Source organism: Schistosoma haematobium, chromosome 2 (genome assembly GCF_000699445.3).
Source record: "Schistosoma haematobium chromosome 2, whole genome shotgun sequence".
In the NCBI taxonomy this organism is placed as follows: domain Eukaryota; kingdom Metazoa; phylum Platyhelminthes; class Trematoda; order Strigeidida; family Schistosomatidae; genus Schistosoma; species Schistosoma haematobium.
The window spans coordinates 34,005,776-34,028,551 of NC_067197.1; the positions used below are offsets into that span (position 1 = coordinate 34,005,776).

A 22,776-nucleotide genomic window follows, 5' to 3' on the forward strand; every position below is an offset into this window, starting at 1 on the left:
CATCCTCTCGATTACATAAATGGCCACCCCGCCACGAGGAGGCAGTGAATAGGACTCCTCCGGCAGTGGTTGTAAGCACGTAGACATGTGAGGGCGTTTCGAGAAGAGCGGACTTTCTCCACCGTCGGCCGTATCAAGGCATTTGGGGGCATTCTCATTCAAACAGAATGTGGATTGGGAGCTTTCTAGTTAGAAAACGATGAATATAATTATTGTTTCGCTATTTTAGATTCTTGTCAACACTCGTCTGAATAGTTACCGTGTTTTGAATTCTCTATCTGATCACTTCCGGTGCATATCAAGAGATCTTTATCAGTATAACATTTTTCTCACCAGGAACAACTTGTTTTGTAAATGATATTTGACTGGTTCAAATGTCAGTGGACTTAACCATGTTAATAGGTACAGACTGGTGATTAAGTATCCTTCCACAACATGGGTGACTGGGTATTATGAATCACGCACTCAAATTCATCTTAATTACTGCCAACCCACATCCTTTTTCAGATTCTGTTTTCTTCATACTGTCAATCCTTTATATTCAGCTCAATTTTCTCCCATATCAATAATGATTCAAGCTTACAAAGCGTTATTCCTTTTAAAGCTTCACTCCAAACTGCATGTTAAAATTCGATTTCCAAATCACGTGTCTAATAGTACGACAGACATCAGTATTTATACTTATGATGCTCTTCAGCTAATTAGTGAATATGCATGAAGACAAGTGGAAAAGTTTGAATTTAGTGTAGAAGGCACGTGTACGTAACCAGTAGTTGATTGTAGGTGTCTTTGAGGTATTGTTTGTATATGGTAGAACGTTAACTGGAAAACGCTTACGTTAAACGTAGAGGAATTGGTAAAGCTAGTAAAATGGTTTAGGCTGTGAATTTTTACAAGAGTTATTTATTTAGGAGACGGTTTACGTGTTCCCAGCAATTGCCTACCTCGCTGTACATTACTGACTGGTAAAGCGGTGGTTTCGAACAAGGCTTAGGGTCACCCAAAGAAAATACGACATTGATCTGGGTCGTTTCAGGAGTTTTAGTCTTCTAGTTATGGATCCATGCGAAAATAGCAATCTGTAGTTGAAGAGCAATTGGTTAAAATTCTCAATTGAATATACATTCTTTCTCTATCTTGGTAGGGATACCTCAAGTTACCTGGTTTTTATCAGTAAATGTCGAATTCTTTCATGTTACGGTAACCGCAAGGGAATTTCCTCTAATTTTTACTTCTACACGATCATTGCTGTTCTTTGACTAATCACTACCACTCTAAGTTTACTTATTTTCCTGTGTCTGAAGGCCATGTCTTGTTGTTATATTCACCACTGTTAGGTCCCGATAAACATAATGAATGGTAATTTTAGAATCCTTTTATGGACCAATACTAAACGTTTATTTTTATCGTATAATTGTTAAATAAATAAACTATTGATATTCATGTTCCTCTTATTATAAGCTTTATTTTGACCTATGAACCATTATTATACGTTTTACCACTCTTGAATTATGCCCTATCTATTAGTCACTGCCTCACACATTCACAGCCACATTTGGCCAAACTTTGTACAAATGTTATTTTCTATCTTATGCTACGTTGTGGTCTGTTTGATTGGTATATGAACTCAGTATGTTTGAAATATAATGATTCATATTGCAGAGGCTGAGACTGGTGTTCTGGACTTAACTGGCTGGGCTAGGCGGAAAGCAGGACCAATCAGGACTCTAGGCTGCTCGCACGTGTTTTTCGCGTCCTTGGTCCGACCGATAATTCGCTGCTTCTGATTGGCAGATTCGGGCCATGACAATCACACAGTTCCAATTTAAATTAGAATTCGTTAAATACCAGGCATTTTCTCCACTCATGTGTTCTTTCTAGGTTTCCTCGTTTGAGGATAATTATCGAGGCGTTATCGGTCGTACTGTCAAGTTCTCATTAGTTCCCGTTCATACTAGAATAGTCTATCGTTCGTACTTGGAAATTTCCGTAGCCCCGATTGTAAACAGAAGCATCTTCATGTAGATCTCTTAGATAAAATAATACAAACTGACTCATTCACTAGGTATTTGGATATGGGGCACATTCTAGATGGGAGGACTAATGATACTATCCGGTTAACAAAACCTTAAGTAAATGTGAATTGTGGCATCCTAAATCGATGCACATGTAAGCTAGTTCCTATGTCTTTTTAGTTTATTTACCTTCCAGTTTTTCAATTTTAAATAGTGAACATTTCTTAGTGAAATGTTTACTTCCTACATGAGCTTTTGGAAAATATCGTCACTGGGTCTTAACCAAGTACTCCTTGTGGTTTCATTTCAGAAGATACTTCACTGCCTAGTATTAGCCCACTTACTCATTTTATCACATAATTTTCTGTCACGTGTTGAACATTATGGCAGTTGTTGACAACTCCTTACACTTCGTTTTGAACAGTCACAATTGTGCATAAGGACGAAATTTAGTCCCTGGAAATTTAACCTTTAAATTCGACTTACCTCTGTTAACTCTTCATAGGTACTGGCATAGAAAGAAGCTAGTAGGGATAATCTAATGTATAAACACAGTGTAAAAGTTGTCAAAGTATTTTCTGCTATATTGGGTTTATTAGGTGCAATGGAATTTGAAAAGAATATTTTGTCTCTTTCGAATTTTAGGGGCTGGCATGAAACTACATATGAAGAAATTCTGGACTCTAAGCCTTTGAATAACGAAACAGTCCTTATGAATCGTGCGTTGTATGGAATGAATGAAATAAGTATCAATCTTACTTCAATTGTCAGGCTACTACTTGATGTGGTATGTTGATCAGATTACGCATTGAATAGTTTTGTACAATTTGAAGGTTGATTTGGTTATGGGTACTGGATACGTAGTTGTTATGCTTTGTATATGACATTTAGTTTTTCTATACTTTGTTTTTATGTAGTGCTTGAATCCATTCTACTGTTTCCAAATATTCAGTTGTATTTTGTGGTATTCTGATGAGTACTGGATGTACGCTACTTGTATTGTTGTTATTTCAATTATGTCACTATCATGGCAGGTTTATGAACTACGTAGAGTAAGTAACTACTTTCTTATTCTAACGGTTTTTAATAAGTGATGGTCTTGTTTTGATGTACTGGTCCAATGATTTACAGAATGCTTTGATTATCAGGACGTTACTTGTTCACCGATCTTATCTACTATAGTTTAGATAGGAAAGCAGTATCATTAAATTATTTAATAAGTGTGGTTTGGGGCTGAGCATTTCGATTTTTCTTACTTATTGAGAAGTTTCGGCTGTTTGTTTGCATGATTTAATTGTCAAAGGAACGTAAAATAATGATGGATTGATAATGTTAAGCGGTGCGAATGAGATAGCTAGTCAATTGCTTTGTTACCTCGATTTAAATTTTTCAATCAACGTGCAGTCGAAAAGAAAGAACAGCTGACCGCATGACCAATTTTGTCATTCTCTTCCCTTCTGAATACAAAAGTGTGAAATGATTAGTTTTAATTGTGTAACCTACTAGTAGTATAACCTATCCACATGAAATGATATCTGAGAGTCAGTAAATGTTGAGTGAGTCAAAAACGTTAGGCATCGATCTATGTTAGGTTTATTATTATAGTTTTATACCTGCCTAATAAAAGTAAGTTTGATTTAATCGAAGAAGTTGTTTTACTTAGTCTCTGAATCAGTAGGCCTCAAAATACACAAGGGAAAAACCAAAGTTCTCAAATACAACACGGAAAACACCAACTTAATCACTCTTGATGGTGGAACTCTGGAAAATGTGGAATCATCTACATACCTGGGAAGCATCATCAATGAACAAGAAGGATCAGGTGCAGTCGTAAAGGTGAGGATTGGCAAAGCAAGGGCCGCACTCCTTCAATTGAAGAACATATAGAACTGAAAACAACTTTCAACCAATACCAAAGTCAGAATCGTCAATGAGAACGTCAAGGCAGTTCTACTATTCGGAGCTGAAACTTGGAAAACTACCACAAACAACATCAAGAATGTACAAGTATTTATAAGTAGTTGTCTATGCAAGATACTCGACATTCATTGGCCGGATACCATCAGCGACAGCCTTCTGTGGGGAAGAACAACCCAGCTTCGAACTGAAGAGGAAATTAGGAAAAGACGATGGAAATGGATAGGACATACATTACGCAAATCGTCAAACTGCATCACGAGACAAGCCCTAACTTGGAATCCTAAAGGAAGGAGGAAAAGAGAAAGGCCAAAAAACACATTACGTCGGAAATAAAGGCAGATATGGAAAGGATGAATAACAACTGGAAAGAGCTGGAAAGGATTGCCCAGGACAGGTTTGGATGGCGAATGCTGGTGAGCGGCCTATGCTCTTTCACGAGGACTAACAGGCGTAAGAAAAGTAGGTAAAATTAAGTTGTACTAATTCGTAAATGAGGTCGTAAATCCTTACCATTCCTCTCATTTTGTATTTATTCAAGGGCTAAACTGCGCCACATATTAAACTGTGTATATTTATGACGGTTTGTTTGTGGTGTTTTTCTAACTAGATTAAATGAGTTGCTTTACAAAGTGATAAATTAATTCATAACGGTTTCTCCATAAGATTTTGATAAAAGTGATGAGGATAGCTTAATCCTAATTATTCGGGTAACATGGTACGTTGTTTCATGGGGTGATTTTAACTTTTATCTTTTAGCGTGTGAATCTGAAAAACACTGAAATGTTCTAATTTAAAGCAAGACCATTTATAGGACAGGACGTATGTGTTTATAGTAACTATCAAATAACAGTTTCTTCCTTCGTTTCCTTAGATCCAATGAATTTTCTTAGTCAGCATCGTGTGATAAATTCACACATGGCACCATTGAATCGTGAATTAATAGAACGTTGTATAATTTTGTATTTGAATGTTTTGAAGCAATGCTAATAATGCTGTATTTGCATACTTGCGTTTCCCCATTTGTAACAAAACGCTTTTTTTGTAGAACGAAAAGACTCTTAAAGAAACTATGTGTATATCCTCTTCTGTAATCGTTTATCGAGAGGAAGATGGGGTTAAAGGTATGCACATATTTTATTTTTCTGTAATCCTTTTCATGACTTGTATGATGACTACTTGTGTGGTGTGTGCTACTGATGTCGACAGATATAAGTAGTATGTGTCATCAATCGGAAGTGAAATGCCTGGAGGTAGGAGGTTAAGAAGATTGAAGGAAAGAGAGGGAAAACGGAGGATGATTCATGTGGAATCGAAAGAACAGTGAAGTTTGAGACGATTGAGTAACATTTACAGAAGGAACAGTCAAGTTTGAGACAATTGATTGACATTTTGTAAATAAAGTATTTAGTGTATGGTTGTCAGATTTTACTAAGAGATTCTGTGATTTTGTGTTGAAATACATATGGTTTTCCGCACTTGTGTTCTCGTTCGCTACACTTAAATTCCATTCGTTTGATTGTTGCGACCCATGATTTCTGATTGCTAACGTTATTGTGCAGTAGCCTAGTGGTTGGAGGATTCGACTTTCAATGATTGAGTTGGTGCGAACCGCCCTCAGAGTATTTTCATCCAAGTGGTCATCTGGTATCTTTGCTCATACATAAAATATGTACCTAAAACGAATATGAAAGCCTGTAGTTGATAGATCGTTGGAAAATGTATCGTATCGTAAAAAAATCGACCTAAATCAGCCAAAAGTATACTTGGTATTTATTGTCATTAATAATTTTTAGGTCGCCTATGTGTCTTCAAATTTTCAAACTAAATGGTTGATTATCTATGATTTTTAGATGCATAGACATCCACTCACTTTCTAATGTTTTTTTGTCGGTTGGAGAAAGAAATAATCTTTCAACTTTGTTTTAATTTCTCCGTAGTTTGAGGGCTAAGTCAAAAGATATTAGGAGATGGGGATAATACATATTCAGTTGAAGCACATTTACGTTAGTTGAACATTGTGATAGTATCCCATTCTGTGGTCGAAGTAAAGTCATATCATAAATGAGTTACACTATAAGACCTTTATTACCTGATATTGATATGAAACTGACTAGGTTCTTTACCTGTTTCATGTTAAGGCAATCTCTCATACTCAATCACAAATCTAGTGACGTTTTTAAGTTAGCTAATCAGTGTGACTTACTGATCGTTAAAAAGCACGTCTGTTGTCCAGGGTTTAAAAGTTCCGTCCATTACTCAAAAGGAATTATCACTGCAAAAATTAGGTGTCTATAATATGTGTTTGCATATTTTGCATACTTTTAAATGCGTTTCATATTATACCAATTTTCATAATAATGTATTCGTTTGTACTGATGAATATGATTTAGTTAAACTGAATTACGTTTATAACATAGTGGACCAGTTGTGTATTAACTTTCCTTGTAAGATATAAATGGTGTATTTTTGCGAGTTAGCAAGTTAGGGATAACGGTGGACAAACTCTCAACATAAACCTCCGTAAAATCTGACCTCGAAATTGTTCTAAGTCATTTATCAAGCAGTTTTCTTTTTTGGCAAAAATAATAGGCCGTCCACGATACGCATATTCTGGTGTTTGATGGGAAATTTTAACTGTTAGTCTTCCTAAATTTGAATTATTAACACTATCAATGAGATCTATTTGAAAAAAATCGCATGATTTATTTTTGTATCGGTTATTTGAATCCCCATTGATATTTCGGACTGTAATTGTGCGACCCGTGCTGATTGCCTCGATATTGACTTACATCACAAGCATCAGAAGTAGAGATGGATGGTGGCTAACGGTGGAATCCTGTGCGTGCGTTCCGCCCTATTTGGGACCTGTGAGTTGTACATAATTGTATCTCAGAGACTACGTTCATTCCGGGACTCGAACCCAGTGCTGTTCGCTTCAAACGCCATCGCGTTATCCACCTAGCTACTGAGTCCACATAGCCGCTTTCTGGATTCCACTGCTACCCACCATCCATTTCTGCTTAGTGATTGTATGGTTTGGTCCAACCGTCCTTTCAATCCACCAAACTCGTTATTTTAATTCCTTTAACAGTAGATATTCAGACATAATAATCCATTTGTTTATTAATATTTGAGAAGGAATGTCTCATAAATAATTATTTTCACAGAATTCAAAGAAGTGGATTCCATTTCATTAGTTCCCGGTGATATAATTGAAATTCCACAAATCGGATGTCTGGTTCAATGTGATGCCATCTTACTAGCAGGAAACTGCATAGTAAATGAAAGTACATTGACCGGTGAGTCACATTAGTATAATGTTACTGTAGATATGGATTCATTAATATGTAAAGTAATGTCAACCATATTCTTAACTCAGTCTTTTGAGTCCTCCGATAAATTTTATGTGAATACACAAATACATATGAAGATTGCTGTAAAAAATTATGTTCTTTTATCCCTTTTAATCGTTTATTTCATATATTTTGGTTTTACATAATTCTCCTCAAACACTCCATAATAATAATTATAATGATCATAATGATAATAGTGTTCCTTATTTAGAAAGTACAGATCCACATACTACTTGAATTTAAATTTTGGTGTTTTTGTGAGGTTTATTGGTTTTTCGGGACTGGCCACACTGAAATGTGATTTAGACCTGTGACCTTATGATTACGAACCGAGTGCAGTAACCGCTTGTTCGTTGGTTCCCTATCGATCCCTTAAAGCACTCTCTGTTTGTGGGTCGTCACACTACAGATGTTGATAATGATACGATATGAATTATTTAGAGTACCAACGTGAAAATGTATAATCTGTATAGTGTTTCTTTATTTTTGTGGACTGGGAAATATTGTTACAGAACTAGGATACATCGTCATTAAAGTCGTTCGAGAGGAAATAGGTCTCACTGACCACTGACAATGTTTTTGTTTTACATGAACTACTATGTGACGAAATAAGCAGTGTAATCTATGCATGAACATGGAAAGATGAGTGTGGTTTTTTGCATGACGGCGAGATCGTTTTTGCTCTGTGTGTGGTTGGTGTGAAACTTTGGAGATGTTCATCAATAACTTTGTCTGGAAGTAGTCACCATTATTTTATCTTACAGTAATGTGGTGAATAACATTGTATTAGAAATTAATATGTCATTTGTAGACGATTTTTCCAATGATAAAATTTCTATTGTATAAGCTTAAGACAGTTTTGTAAAGGAGAACTCAAAGTGTGTAAAGTCTTCAAGAGATTTCACCGAAGTAAACAAAATTCAATGATATGGTTTCCTGTATTTGGGTGCATGGAGTATCAATTGTATTGGATATTTTTGAGCTTGAGAAATACTTCATATTGTTAAATTAATTTCCGTGTCGGGTTTAAGAGCAACTGTATTTGGATTACACACATGTGTTTTGTGGTGCGAACTCAGTTTATTTCCGTTACTACAAATAAGCAGGAAGTACCCTCATCCGAGCAACAAATATGATCGAAAAGCCTAAACATGATTTCCCATTTGCACTCCACTTTCTCATCATTTAAACAGTTTAGTACAGTGAGACACAGTGAAATAAGATACTGTGCTTGTTCACAGACTGTTTTCTTGTTTTTTGTGTTGTCTACACAAATAATGTTTCATGTTCAGAGAGTTGACACGAAGTGCTAATTTGAAAAACCGACTATATCAGTTGTTATGAATACTTTGCTGTTCTAATTACTCGAAATTCACTGGATCATATTGATTTTCACTTTGGACTTTGTATTTAAGACCATACTAACCCCGGTGTATTTCCAAATAATATTGTTTTCTATTAAAGGTGAAAGTGTTCCAGTTACCAAAATTCCCTTACCCGATTCACCATCAAAGGGTACGTTATTCGATATCAAAGTTCATGGTCGGCATATTTTATTTGCTGGTACTACTGTTATTCAAACAAGAAATTATGCAGATGAGCGAGTTCTGGCTGTTGTTGCACGCACTGGCTTTTACACTGTCAAGGGTGAGCTTGTACGGTCAATTCTGTTTCCGAAACCTCTAAAATTCAAATTCACTCAAGATTCCTTCCGGTTTATTTTTGCTTTGTCTATTCTTGCTGTGATTGGTTTGGGAGTTTCAATCTACTTAATGGTAAGTAGGGATGTTTTTGTGCAGAATGTGTAGTTGTTTTCACCTGTCATTTGGTTACTGATGCTTTTCCACCATTCATTCCTTATCTCGTCCACCTTTTCAATACAATTTGCTCAGTTGGGGATTTAATTTCTGATTTAAATATATTTTCTATTGGACTGTGTAAAGTTTAACATATTGTGTATTGACTATGGTAGCCATGTAATTAAATCGCTTCTACGACACTATCCTTTGGATAACGTGGATAACCTATTATAATAAAGTCTCTAGTTTTATTGATTATATATTAAGATGACAAAGTCCTGTTTGGTGAATATGGTGACAAAATTCAGAGTCTTGTGACCTCCTTGAGCAACAATTCAAACATGTTACGGATACGATTCCCTTTATTTAAATACGAACTATTGACTCATAACTTTCTCGTGTCAACGCTTCTACTGATTGTAAGGAGTGGAGCATTTTAATGCGTTGAGCAGTTCATTTTTCTTGAAATTGTCATCAGCCTTGACGGTCTGGTGTCTGACTAGATCTCAGGGTTCACGTGATTGTTGTCACAAATATTGGGAGACTAGGTGATATGGTTCAGGTGTGCCTTCAAATGCCCTGGTACGGCCGAGAGTAGGGAGAGTCCGCTCTCCCTCTCGAAATGCTCTAACATGGCCACGCGTATATAGCCTCTGCCAGGGAAGTCCTACTCACTACCTTCTCGTGGCGGGGGTGTTGTTTACGAAATTGAGAGGACGAAAAGCGAATGTCCGGCGCTTTAACCGGGTTGTTGGACATAGAGAGTCCACCTAAGGGAGTTGGAAAACCCTGATTCCAAACCAATGGTACACATGGGCTCCAGTTTCCTGAAGCAACAAATGGCGTATGAACCAATCGCTGGTCATCGGCCACCATGGAACTGCATCTCCTGATGTTGCTCCACTGCCTTGTGGATCAGACCTTCAGGTTGAAGGTTCCGGGTGTGGCCCCCTAAGAAAACCACCTGCTTCAGTTTAGGCACCCGGGCAGTATCACAGCCCTCACACATATCAAATGAGATTTGTGTGGTCTATATGTATTTGGTGTCTCATTGTACCAATATCTATGTGTTAAAATAAATAATCAGGTGTAGGTACATTCTCCCCACAGAACCTGAATTCCGTAATCTCGTTATACTTCCCTTTTTCTTTTTCTATACCTCGAGTGCTTCCCACTACTACCAGTACTGTTTCTGCTTCTACTACACTGGGATTTGTCTTGATAATTTTATCGTGGTGTGTTAATGTGGTATGTCAACTTGAACTGATGCACCTATGTGTAAGGTTTCACGTTGCACATGACTGACCGACTGATAGTAGTTTTCCGTAACATCCTCAAATTTCGATGCATTTTATATCTGATCCATTCTACTTGGTGTGCAAGACACGTGTTCATGGAAATAATCAACTTAACTACCTTGTAAAAACCCAGAGCTGTCGATGATTGTGTGAGCCATTTGGTCATCAATCTTCTCACGTTAAAAGAATAGATTGGAATACTGATATAATTACTATCTCACAATCGTGCTCTCTGAATGTTGTTTGATCTCATTTGGTAATTATTGATCGTGTTCATTCTTGATGTAATTGCTTCTTAGGTTACGATTTGTAGTTTTACATTCCTATCTATAGAATGTACAGTGCTCACTTAATACACAGCTGATTGTTTTTCTCTGGCTAACAAATGAATATCGAGGAAGCCTCTAATCACAGGATATTATACTCAGTGAATTTTGTTGATTACGTGTAGCATGACAGCCAACTCCTTCATTGAACCGCCCGTGTAATGAATGGCTATATAAATGGAAGCATCTAGTCTAGGAGATACTCTTTAAGTTAATCATTCTTGCTATGGTCTGCTGTCAACCGAGTCTGATATTAATATACGCACGTACTATAAGTGAACCCAACTTACTAATAGAGTGAAAAAATCAAGAGTGAGTCGGGAACTTTTATTGGCTAACGAAATTCAAAAAATATCCACCACTCATAAATATACATACATGCTCAGAAAATTAAGCCATATTTTCAACCAATTGCATACGTATATATGCTCAAGAAGTTAAAACGAATCTTAACTGACAACATGCGCCCGTCACTATTTTGCACTTATTATTGGGCAAATGTCCGATCGGCAAATGAATCAATTTTGGTTCCTTGAATGTTATGATTTCGTTTGATTATCATAAATATCTACGTGTACATACACTCGGGAAGTTATACTGTGATGGCAACCTTTAGTGGCCTTACAATAATGACCTTGTGGTCAGCGACTCCGTCCCGTAGAAAACAATCTTTTCGAAAAAATGCTGACAAAAATAATCACTTAGACCTTGACAGATTTAAATAAATTGAGCATTGGGTAGAGGGTTAGTGTTATATATATATATATATATATATATATTATATATATATATATATATATATATATATATATATATATATATATATATATATATATATATATATATATATATAGTTATTTCCAAATGAGTAGAATAATTGTATTTCTGACGTTTTGCGACTTGATATAAGCCAAATTAAGTCACAAAACGTCAGAAATACAATTTCTCTACTTATTGGGATATAACAAATATATGTTTATTATTAATCATTTAAACCATATAAACTGTTCCCTGGGAGTTATGGGATCTTCATTTAGAAGAATCACGACGCCTCATGATGAAAACCGAAATTCTTCGGAAATCACTAGTCTGATGCCTCTTCTGACAACCAGAGCAACAATCATTATCGGTACATGGAATGTCCGGACAATATTAGAGACTGGGAGACCCAGTCAAATAGCTGCGGAAATGAGGAGATGCAAATTGGCGGTTCTCGGAATAAGTGAAACCCATTAGACTCAAGCTGGATAAAAAGGATAGATCCGTGAGGGATGCTGTTTTACTCTAGTCATCAAGAAGAAAATGTTTCGCACACACAAGAAGTTGCACTGGTGCTGTCCGAAGAGGCACAAAAAACGCTTATATGATGGGATTCTCACGGGTTCGGCATCATCAGAGCATTTTTGAAAATGAAGAACGAGGGGATCACAGTGAAGGTTATCCAGTGTTATATGCCCATCGGTGAAAGCGAAAAAGGCGATAGAGATCAGTTTTCTGAGAGGCTGGAGTCATTCCTAGAGAAGTGACCAGGAACGGACCTGACCATCCTGGTGGATAACCTAAACGCGAGGGTCGGAATGGACAACATCGGATACGAAAATATCATGAGACGACATGGACTGGGAGCAAGGAATGTGAATGGCGAAAGATTTGCAAATTTATGTGTCATCAACAGAATGATGATCGGGAGCACTATATTAGCCCACAAAGCCATACACAAAGCTGCATGGCTCTCACCGGGTCACACTACAGAGAACCAGATCGATCATATTTGCATCATTAAAATATTCGGAAGCTCAATGGAAAACATGAAAACCAAGAGATGAGCTGACATAACTTCAGATCACCATCTGGTGGTTGCCAAGATGAAATTAAAGTTTAAGAAGCATTGAACAGTTTGAGAATAACACTACAAAGGTTTGATACAAATTTCGTTTACATACTGACAAACTCAACGAATTCAAGATAACTCTCAACAACAGGTTCTAGGCCTTACAAGATCTGCTGGCAAAGAGGAAACTACTATGGAGGACAACTGGAAAGAGATCAAAGAAGCACACAATTAATAAAATTGATGGGAAATTTAGTAAACCAGAGCGACTAGTCAGGGACAAAGAAGGCAAGCCAACAATTGATATTCAAGAGCAAAGGAAGACATAGGTAGAACACATTGAAGAACTCTTGAACAGACCGACCCCACTGGGCCTACCGGACATGGAAGCAGCACACACAGACCCCCCTTATAGCTGTCACTTCACCAACGATCGAAGAAATCAGCATTGTCATCAGACAAACCAAGAGTGAAAAAGCGGCAAGACCTGACAATAAACCAGCCGGGGCACTGAAGTCTGACGTGCTTCACGTTCTTTTCAGGAAGATTTGAGAAGAGGAATGTGTCGACAGAGTGGAGAGAAGAACACCTCATCAACATACCAAAGAAAGGAGATCTGAGCAAATGTGAGAACTACAGAGGCATCACACTATTGTCAGTACCAAGAGAGGTTCTCAACAGACTGTTACTGAACCGGATAAATGACTCAGTAGACGCCAAACTTCGAGAACAACAGGCTGGATTCCATAAGGATTGGTTGTGCACAGACCAAATCGCTACACTTTATATTATTGTTGAGAAATCAGTTGAGTGGAACTCGTCACTGTACATCAACTTCCTTGACTATGAGAAATCGTTTGACAGTGTGGATAGGGGAACCTTATGGAACTTGATTCCCCTTTATGATGCACCCGAGGAGACCGTCAACATCATCCGGAATCCGTACGACGGACTACACTGCAATGTTGTGCATGAAGGACAGCTGACAGACGCATTTCAAGTGAGGACCGGAGTCAGATGAGACTGGTTACTTTCACTCTTCTTCGGGCGGCCGACCGGATTATGAAGACCTACATATCTCAGGGTAAGCACGGAATATGATGGACAGCTTGTGTACATTTAGACGATTTGAATCTCGCAGATGACCTAGCCCTTCTATCACATACACAGTGACAAATGCGGGTGAGAACGGTCAGTATAGCAGCAGTCTCTGCTTCAGTAGGCCTCAACATACACAAGGGAAGAAGCAAAATCCTGAAATACAACACAGAGTGCAGCAACCAAATCACATTTGATGGAAAAGCTCTTTAACAGGTGGAAATGTTTACGTACCTGGCCAGCATGATTGATAAGCAAGGAAGATCTAATGCAGATGTGAAGGGAATGATTGGCAAAGTAAGGGTAGCATTTCTAGAGCTGAAAAACATCCGGAACTCAAAGCAACTGTCAACCAATATCAAAGCCAGAATCTTCAATACGAACATTAAGACAGTTGTATTGTATGGAGCTGAAATGTGCAGAACTACCACAACCATAGTAAAAAAATATACAAGTATTTATAAACAATTGTCCACATAAGATACTCAATGTCCGTTGACCGGATACCATCGGCAACAGCCTACTGTATCAGAAAACAAACCGACTTCCATTTGAGGAGAAAATTAGGAAAATACTCTGGGAGTGGATAGGACACATTAAAGAAACTATCAAAGTGCATTACGAGGCAAGCACTAACTTGGAATCCTGAAGGGAAACGAAAAACAGGAATGCTAAAGGAAAAACACAGGTGGAAAAAATGCCTGGTATTTAACGAAATCAAATCTAAATTGGAACTGTGTGATGAATATAACAACAAGACATGGCCTTCAGACACAGGAAAATAAGTAAACTTAGAGTGGTAGTGATTAGTCAAAGAACAGCAATGATCGTGTAGAAGTAAAAATTAGAGGAAATTCCCTTGCGGTTACCGTAACATGAAAGAATTCGACATTTACTGATAAAAACCAGGTAACTTGAGGTATCCCTACCAAGATAGAGAAAGAATGTATATTCAATTGAGAATTTTAACCAATTGCTCTTCAACTACAGATTGCTATTTTCGCATGGATCCATAACTAGAAGACTAAAACTCCTGAAACGACCCAGATCAATGTCGTATTTTCTTTGGGTGACCCTAAGCCTTGTTCGAAACCACCGCTTTACCAGTCAGTAATGTACAGCGAGGTAGGCAATTGCTGGGAACACGTAAACCGTCTCCTAAATAAATAACTCTTGTAAAAATTCACAGCCTAAACCATTTTACTAGCTTTACCAATTCCTCTACGTTTAACGTAAGCGTTTTCCAGTTAACGTTCTACCATATACAAACAATACCTCAAAGACACCTACAATCAACTACTGGTTACGTACACGTGCCTTCTACACTAAATTCAAACTTTTCCACTTGTCTTCATGCATATTCACTAATTAGCTGAAGAGCATCATAAGTATAAATACTGATGTCTGTCGTACTATTAGACACGTGATTTGGAAATCGAATTTTAACATGCAGTTTGGAGTGAAGCTTTTTAACGGATAATATTTCGTATGCTCTAACTGGACATGATTAGTTTATCCTGTTTTTTATTCAAATGATTGAAATTGCTGTTTTAGATCAGAGTTAATGTTGGTGTTGGTGACATTATCCGTCGAGCGTTAGATTTAGTTACTGTGGTGATACCACCAGCCTTACCTGTTGTGATGACAGTAGGCGTTGTTCTGGCTCAACGACGCTTACTATCGCATGGAATATTTTGTGTCAATCCAGCCGTGATCAATGTTTGTGGAGTAATCAATGTAGCTTGTTTTGATAAAGTAAGACTTTTCTCGCTGCTTTCAGCTTATTATTATTTCTGACCTGCCTTTCTAGAGTTTAATATGAGTGACTGTTTTGACCGTTTGTGTGTACTTTTAAGAATGAATCCATTTAAGTTTGTGGATCCTCTAAAGATAAAGGGTTTGTTGGATTGGAATGCCTCCAAATGCCCTGGTGAGGCCGAGAGTGAAGAGAGTCACCACTTCCTCTTGAAATGCTCCCAAGTGGCTGTGGAGGCCCGTAGTTTGGTTTTGTCCTCATTTAGATCGACGATATTCGTTGAAGGGCTCACCATTTTAATGGCCCGTGGATCTGACTCCTCTTTAGATCGTATGGATGTTTGCTATCGCCTTTTCTCGTATATCACCGTCGACTTAAATCACGTTAGTCGATAACGGAATTAAATAAGTCGAATAACGAGAATTGACCTGTGCATACATATATTTTGCATATGAAGCGAATGAAACAGAGCAAAGCAAAATGACACGCAGAGAAGATGGCTGGGAAGCCAACTCCATTTTAGTCAAGCGTTACTCAATATTTATAGTCAGACAAAATAAAGCTACAGACATGTGATTAATGGGATAAGAAGGGCACAAACATATACGCTCATATAAAAACAGTCAAGACTGATAAGCGAATAATTAACAAGGTCAAAATATGACTCAAGTAGAATGAATAGAATGGAATGTCCGAAAGCTAGAATAAGATATATGGGCTTAAAATAATGACTGACACTACATGGCCACGTGCATACAACCACCACCAGGGAAGTCCTACTCACTGCCTTCTCGCGGCGCGGGTGCTGTTTACGAAATTGAGAGGACAAAAAGCAAATGTACGGCGCTCTAACTCGGTTTGTGGACACTGAGAGTCCATCTAGAGGACTTAGGAAACCCTGATTCCAAACCAGTGGTGCACTTGGGCTCCAGTATCCTGATGGAACGAATGGCATATGAGCCGATGGTTGGTCACCGGCTACCATGGGACTGCATCTCCTGACGTTGCTTCACTACCTTGTGGATTAGACCTTCAGGTCAAAGACTCGGGATGTGCCCCCTTAAGAAAACCACCTGCATACGGGATGTATCCCAGCCCTCACACACAAATCAAATGATGATTTGTGGCGCATATCTGTTTGGTGCCTCCTTGTACCAATGTTTATATGTTTAAATAAATAAATAGATTGGAAACCACGAAGTGAATTTCGATTCAATTGTCTCCGGGGTCTTGAATTATGACCAGTTAAGCTAAATCTGTCTCATCGGTTAGAAAGTATTAGTACTACACATAAATAAGATTTTATTTCCTACCAAGCTTGGGAGTTTTGTTATTTCACTTTTATTGTACGAATTCCCCAATTATTTTCGAATCGTATTGTGTATACCTAATATTTTTTACTACCACTTCGGTATTCACCTTGATAATTTAATCTTTCTGTGTCGTTGTGGTGTGTAAAGTTGGGCCGATTCATATTTGTGCTTGATGTGCTACATTGCTTATGGTTGACTATTTAATGTAGTTATCTTAATGTCGTCAGCTAAATAAATTTTCTCCAAATAACGAAATTCAGACTTTTCTGGTAGGCTACTGATTACGGATGTTACTGATGGCAGATGATGTTATTTGGTTTTATGGGTCGGAGATAAGGGGGAGTGATGTAAAAGGTATAAATCAGTAAATCACAGTTTACTATCAACATGATTGTGTCGCAACTGTACTCCTTGTAAACACCAATACTGTTCATATACTGTAAACAAGTTGTTCAGCTAGAATTTCAAACTATTGTGTTACAGGTTGAAACCTTGTGTGGCATAGCACAGTTTATTAGTATTTTTTAGTTGTCATAGAACTAGTTTACTCTGAAGTCTAATGTTTTTCTAAAAGATTGTTCTATGTATTACTAGTAGTTTGACTTAGTGAACTTGTAATTTCATTGTTTTCAAAATCAAGAGTTACCTGACGTTATAAAAACAAGAAGTAGATGTAGTTATTAAAAATATCCTTGAATTAAAGAATGTATTCCCTTTTTCGGTAGTTTCTTTCACTGAGCATGTTACTGATCGAATGTAACTCTTTCGATATAGTTTGAATAACTTCTTTGAGCGGTTTACTTGCCGATTTGCTTAGAAAGAAAACTGGACGGAGTTCATTTGAGTAGGACTGAACGAACCTTAAATAGGTCGAAGTCCAAATGGTAATATTACTTTATTCCACGATTTCGCCAACTAGCATTTTGACCTGTAATAAAGTGTATAGACTACAACAAATGTGGTTCTATCCACTCGGCTTAAAATAACCTCCACGATTTCACTGACACCCACCTCATACTGTTGCAGTGTTTTTGAAATATATATTTTTTCTGGGAAATATTTTAATACTTTGTTTTTTTCGCTGTGTATATATTTGAAAACAATGAAAACTTATACCAAGTTCGCAAGGTGAATTATTTGATGAGTTGTACATCGTATAAATAAAATAGTTGAATAGTTACTTCTGTGTGCTTCATAATGGACTGAAAATCTACCAATTTTCTAAGTTTCCAGTGTATTGAATATTCAAATTATTGGGTGGCCAATAGTACAAACTGTGTATTGATTCCAACAATATTCATTTTCTTCCACACTTTTGTTTATAGATGAGCGGATAACGTGTAAATTAAAACAAGTTCCATTCGCTTAGTTCATTACTCAGACCTTCTGATTGTTTCTCGTATGATATCTTTGAGTGAATGTAAAATTATGGTGAATTCACTGTCATGGACAGTTAAAAATCAACGAAATTGAATAATTTCATATCATGATTTTAACAATCAAAGTGTGTCGACAAATTTATACCCGTTACTGCCGATAGTAAACAAAGTCAAGTAATTTGATATTAATCCAGTTACCCTAGGTCTTGGGGATTAAGTAATTATATATATCTTGGATATTTTTTGTGGCTTAGTGTTTCGTGAAAACAATTCATCTACTCATTTTGCATATTATCATTAGTGTTTTGTAAGTTGTTTTCATGTTGCTTACTAATAATGATTGTGTTTGTCTTTGGAATTTCGGATTGGATCAGAATAATGATTGATTTTCTACTTATCTCTGTTACATGTTGGATACCGTGTTATTCCTTTAGATGTTACATGCTAATGTGATTTTTCTCGATTGTGTTTGTTGGTAAACCTCAGTAGTTCCTCGGAAACTCCCTTAAAAGCTGGTAAACGTCTCAACACACTTTGTCCTTCCGACGTTCAATAGAAACTTTCGCGAGGATTCCAGAACACGATTTGTGATGTGTTTTATCCTGCCTAAATAATTACTGATTATGTCACCACACTAAGCTAAACATGTTTTGAGAACATCAAGGTCATCCATAAACCTGAAGATACATGAATTTTCTGTACCTGGACCAACCTTGAAACTAGAGGTTCTTTTGATACTTTCCGACTGTTGTTTTGTGTTTGGTGTTCAAGTGTAAGAAAATCTTGTGGAGTGGGTAGCGGTTAGAAAGTCAGTATGAAGTATTAAGTTATTCAGAAATAGGCTTTGAGATCTAAATGAACTATACATCTTTTCCGTTTTTTCATGATTTTTTAATAGACGGGTACTTTAACAGAAGATGGTTTGGATATGTGGGGTATCATTCCTTATGAAGATGGTTTATTTGGAGATCCGGAATTAGAACCATCAGAGTTGGATAATGGTCCTCTAATGGAATGTTTAGCGACTTGTCACTCATTGACATTGATTGAAGGAGTTCTGTGTGGAGATCCTCTGGACTTAAAGATGTTCCAGTCAACTAAATGGGTAAGGATTGTAGATGGTTCTAGTTTTTTTCTACTCACAATTTTTCCTTCTCTGAAACCTAAATGTCGTAGTTACTTTGAGGTCGTTGTAAGATTCGCACATCCTAACATGTGAATTAACCTACTAGATATTTTTGGTACAGGCATGAAGGTTCTGATTGTGTGTTCCCGCCGACAGAATGAGGGTTTGAGAAATGATCGACTTTGAACGTAGTTGACTGTGACCCCACCGATGGTTTCAGCTATCTTTTGTGTGTTTACTACTTATTGAAAACCAGGACGTCATTCAAAATCAGCTTGCCCAGAAAATTCTTGAAGCAGGGAGATTCCACAACCTTGACTTGTTAAACATTGTGGTAAATTCACATACAACAGAATGATCCTGAAACTGTATGAGACTGGATTTCCGGATTTTATTTCTGCTAGTTATCAAATATATTTCGATAAAATACAAATTTAGGTACATTGAAGGGTATTTTCTAAAATATCACAAAAGCTTGTTTAAAGGATGTATGTGTATAGGTCTTCAACAACATGTTTATTGACGTAAACAAATTGCTTGTCGATCGCGTTTTCGTTTTGTGTTGTTTTTGTCAGGAACTCATTGAAGAAGCTGCTGATCACTGTAAATTTGAAATGGCTGTCCCTGCTATCGTACGTCCATCTAGTAAAACCAGTTTGACGGAAAAGACTTCTGAAAAATTCAATGGTGATGTAAGTTATGTTATGTAGTTAGGTTGGTGTCTTTACACTACCGTTTCTTGTACACTTGATATAAAATGCAGACTGTTCCAACCTGAGAGAGGGTCGACATATGTTCTGATGATAAAATGTGGAGTAGTGTTGATTTTTGTGCTGGACATAGCAACTGCTCTGGTCCTTGTTGTCCTGTTCTACTGAACTGTCTTGTCGTTTATTATCAGTTAATTGTCGGCTCACATCAGTTATTCAGTTTCACGACACGCCATCACCCTGTAGTAAGTTTTTGAAATTGCGCAAAGTCAGACTAAACCAAACTTGTACTCGTGCTAGGAAAATTAACCATGAATATTCTTTTTGCAGTTAAGTCCCAAACCATGAAAATAAAGGTTTGAATGTGGAATACTTTTTCGCAACGAGATGATAATGAATTCCTAGGATCGTTGTTTATGTACACTTTGAATGTTACTGCGAAACAAGATAGCTTAGTGTGTTAGAAATATCATCAGAATAAACTGGATTAATAAAACTCCATGAAAGTCTGTTGGGGATATGTACAAACTAAGGATTTCAACAGAGGAAAACTGTTAATCGCAATTCGTATGATATAACTTATAGATTAGTAACGGTGCTCAATTATGTTACATTTTTTGAGGAGGGATGTTGACGATAACTATTTTTCGCTGTCGTCCATTTAACTGATTGTCTTAAAAAGCCACCTACATTGATGTTCCTATATCAGTAGACATACATGTGGCACTGTAGTGGTCTACAAAGTCAAAATACCGGTGGTTTGTTTTTGGATAATCTACACCGTAGGTAAATGTAGTTTTATCAATTTATAGAGATGTACTTGAAAAACACATCTATGGAGACATTGAATGTTGATGGCATCATTCACTATAATTTAAGCTGAATGTTGATTCCCATCGATTGAATCAGTGTAGTTGTAAGTAAAAGACCAATATGGGGCTTGACTTCTGTAGCGTTGTGGAAGCCTTCACCTCTATTAAGAAAGATTTCCAATCATGTTTTATTTAACTATCTTAAGCTCTAAATGAAGGTCAATTGTTGCTACTAAGGTATCTGGTTTGACATAGTTTGCCTAGGTATTCACAAAATGGTCGTTTATACGGTTTCATGGTTTAGCTCTTTAATGATCGAACTTATTTTCAAGTAATGTTGTTATGTTTCGGCATCCTAAAACTTGTTGGAATTGGGTATCATGGTCACTACTTGCCCTTATAGACTTACGGTATGAAATCACCTAAGGTAATGCTAAAACACAGTGAATATCTGAATACAACGCAGGTGATTTTGGTAAACAATATTTATAGTGTTCGGAAAGCATAGATGGATTATTAGCTTATTCCAATAGATTATAATATTTTTAGAGTTTGAGGTTGCTGCATGTCAGCTGAGTAAATTACGACTTCCTTCTTTTCTCTGTTCTATAAAAATGCTTTTTATTGAAATTGAAAATCCTGATTTCACACACTTGTAGGATATTCCATATGAAGTGGGTATTTTACGTCAATTTCCATTCAGTTCTTCATTACAACGTATGTCTGTGATTACTCGTGCTCTCAATCAAAATCATTTCAATATCTATACTAAAGGTGCACCTGAAACTATTGAATTATTGTGCAGATATGATACTAGTAAGTAAGATGTGAATATTGTCAAGAATTTTTTTAAAATGTTAATACAACCGGTCGGTCATATTCAACGTTAAACCTAACACAAACATATATCAACACAATTTCCGACACCATTTTAACACTCTGAGACGAAATGATAAATATGTATACCAAAGTGGCACTAACATTATGTACAGTAAGATGATTTGGCGTGTACAGTCTTGTTCAAGAAAGTTTCTTGAATTCGTGTGACAAAAAGTATTTAATCGTTTTAAAACTGAAGATGTAAAATGTATGTTGACCTTTGTAAGCGAGTCGAAGTTATTCCATCTAGCATCTTTAACCACTGATTGTGCCGACCAGGTTGTATGCACCTACCAACGTGTCTGAGACCAACAGTCAATGACTTCGTGGACTGATCGTAATTCTCGATTTGACAGCCGCTGGTTATACTATCCAACATCTTACATCAAAGTAGGGGGTTGCTGGACAGCTTAAGACTTGTTATAACTATCTTGGTCGGTTACCGAGTACGTAACTATAGCATCCTTCACTCGGTTGTCGTAAAATAAAAAATTCAGGATTCGAAGACATCTGTAATCAAATACTGGTAACCTGTAGACATCCTCTTTGAGTAGCCACGTTTCATAGCCAATAAATGATGCGAAACAAACCAGTGTTCACTATACTCTTTTCTTGTCAAAGACTGAGCTATCACTCACGCCACAGGTGACACTTGGTGATAAAAGCCAACTGTCTTTTTTATTTCGTTCTCAAATTTCATTAGACACCAACCCACGAAGATAGATGATATCCTTCGATAAATGAAATCATCGGGACACAATCTACGACTTGACTGTCTGTGATCAGATTGAAAATCGACACAGACCAATGCTGTAGCAAAATATTTGTATTATACATTTTGAAACCATTACTGAACTGAATGGAATATTTGTTTGTTCAGCAGTGTTTCTTTCAGTCAAAAATTCTAGTTCTGCACAAGCATAGTCATACATTTTGCATATGAAATATTCACATTCTGATTGACGTCTTACAAGATCGATGTATACACATTTGTCGGTTGGTTGTTTGCAACTCTCGGTCCAAAATAGTATATTAGATTTGTTTAGTTAAAATGCTCGTAGTTGGATCTGGGTCGTGCGGTCGCATGCCATCTATTGTTCACTGTTTTAGGTATGATCAGGACCGGTGTTTTGCTCGGTGTAGTGACTTGTCGGTATGCTT

General features: G+C 37.0%; 1 protein-coding gene across 3 annotated transcripts in view; it reads left to right on the plus strand.

The window, feature by feature from the left end:
- The window catches only part of MS3_00006781 (uncharacterized protein), a 40,629-nt gene that overhangs the window by 1,379 nt on the left and 16,474 nt on the right, over positions 1-22,776 (plus strand). The window contains exons 5-13 of one of the 3 annotated variants that reach the window (XM_051215012.1): positions 2,661-2,802; positions 2,933-3,067; positions 4,981-5,056; positions 7,103-7,234; positions 8,753-9,063; positions 15,195-15,395; positions 18,987-19,193; positions 19,790-19,906; positions 21,396-21,552. In XM_051215012.1, the coding sequence (XP_051068195.1) occupies positions 2,661-2,802; positions 2,933-3,067; positions 4,981-5,056; positions 7,103-7,234; positions 8,753-9,063; positions 15,195-15,395; positions 18,987-19,193; positions 19,790-19,906; positions 21,396-21,552 (1,478 nt within the window). Of the gene's footprint in view, positions 1-2,660; positions 2,803-2,932; positions 3,068-4,980; positions 9,967-15,194; positions 15,396-18,986; positions 19,194-19,789; positions 19,907-21,395; positions 21,553-22,776 lie in introns of those variants that run through there. The other 2 variants (XM_051215010.1, XM_051215011.1) reach the window with 2 other exon arrangements.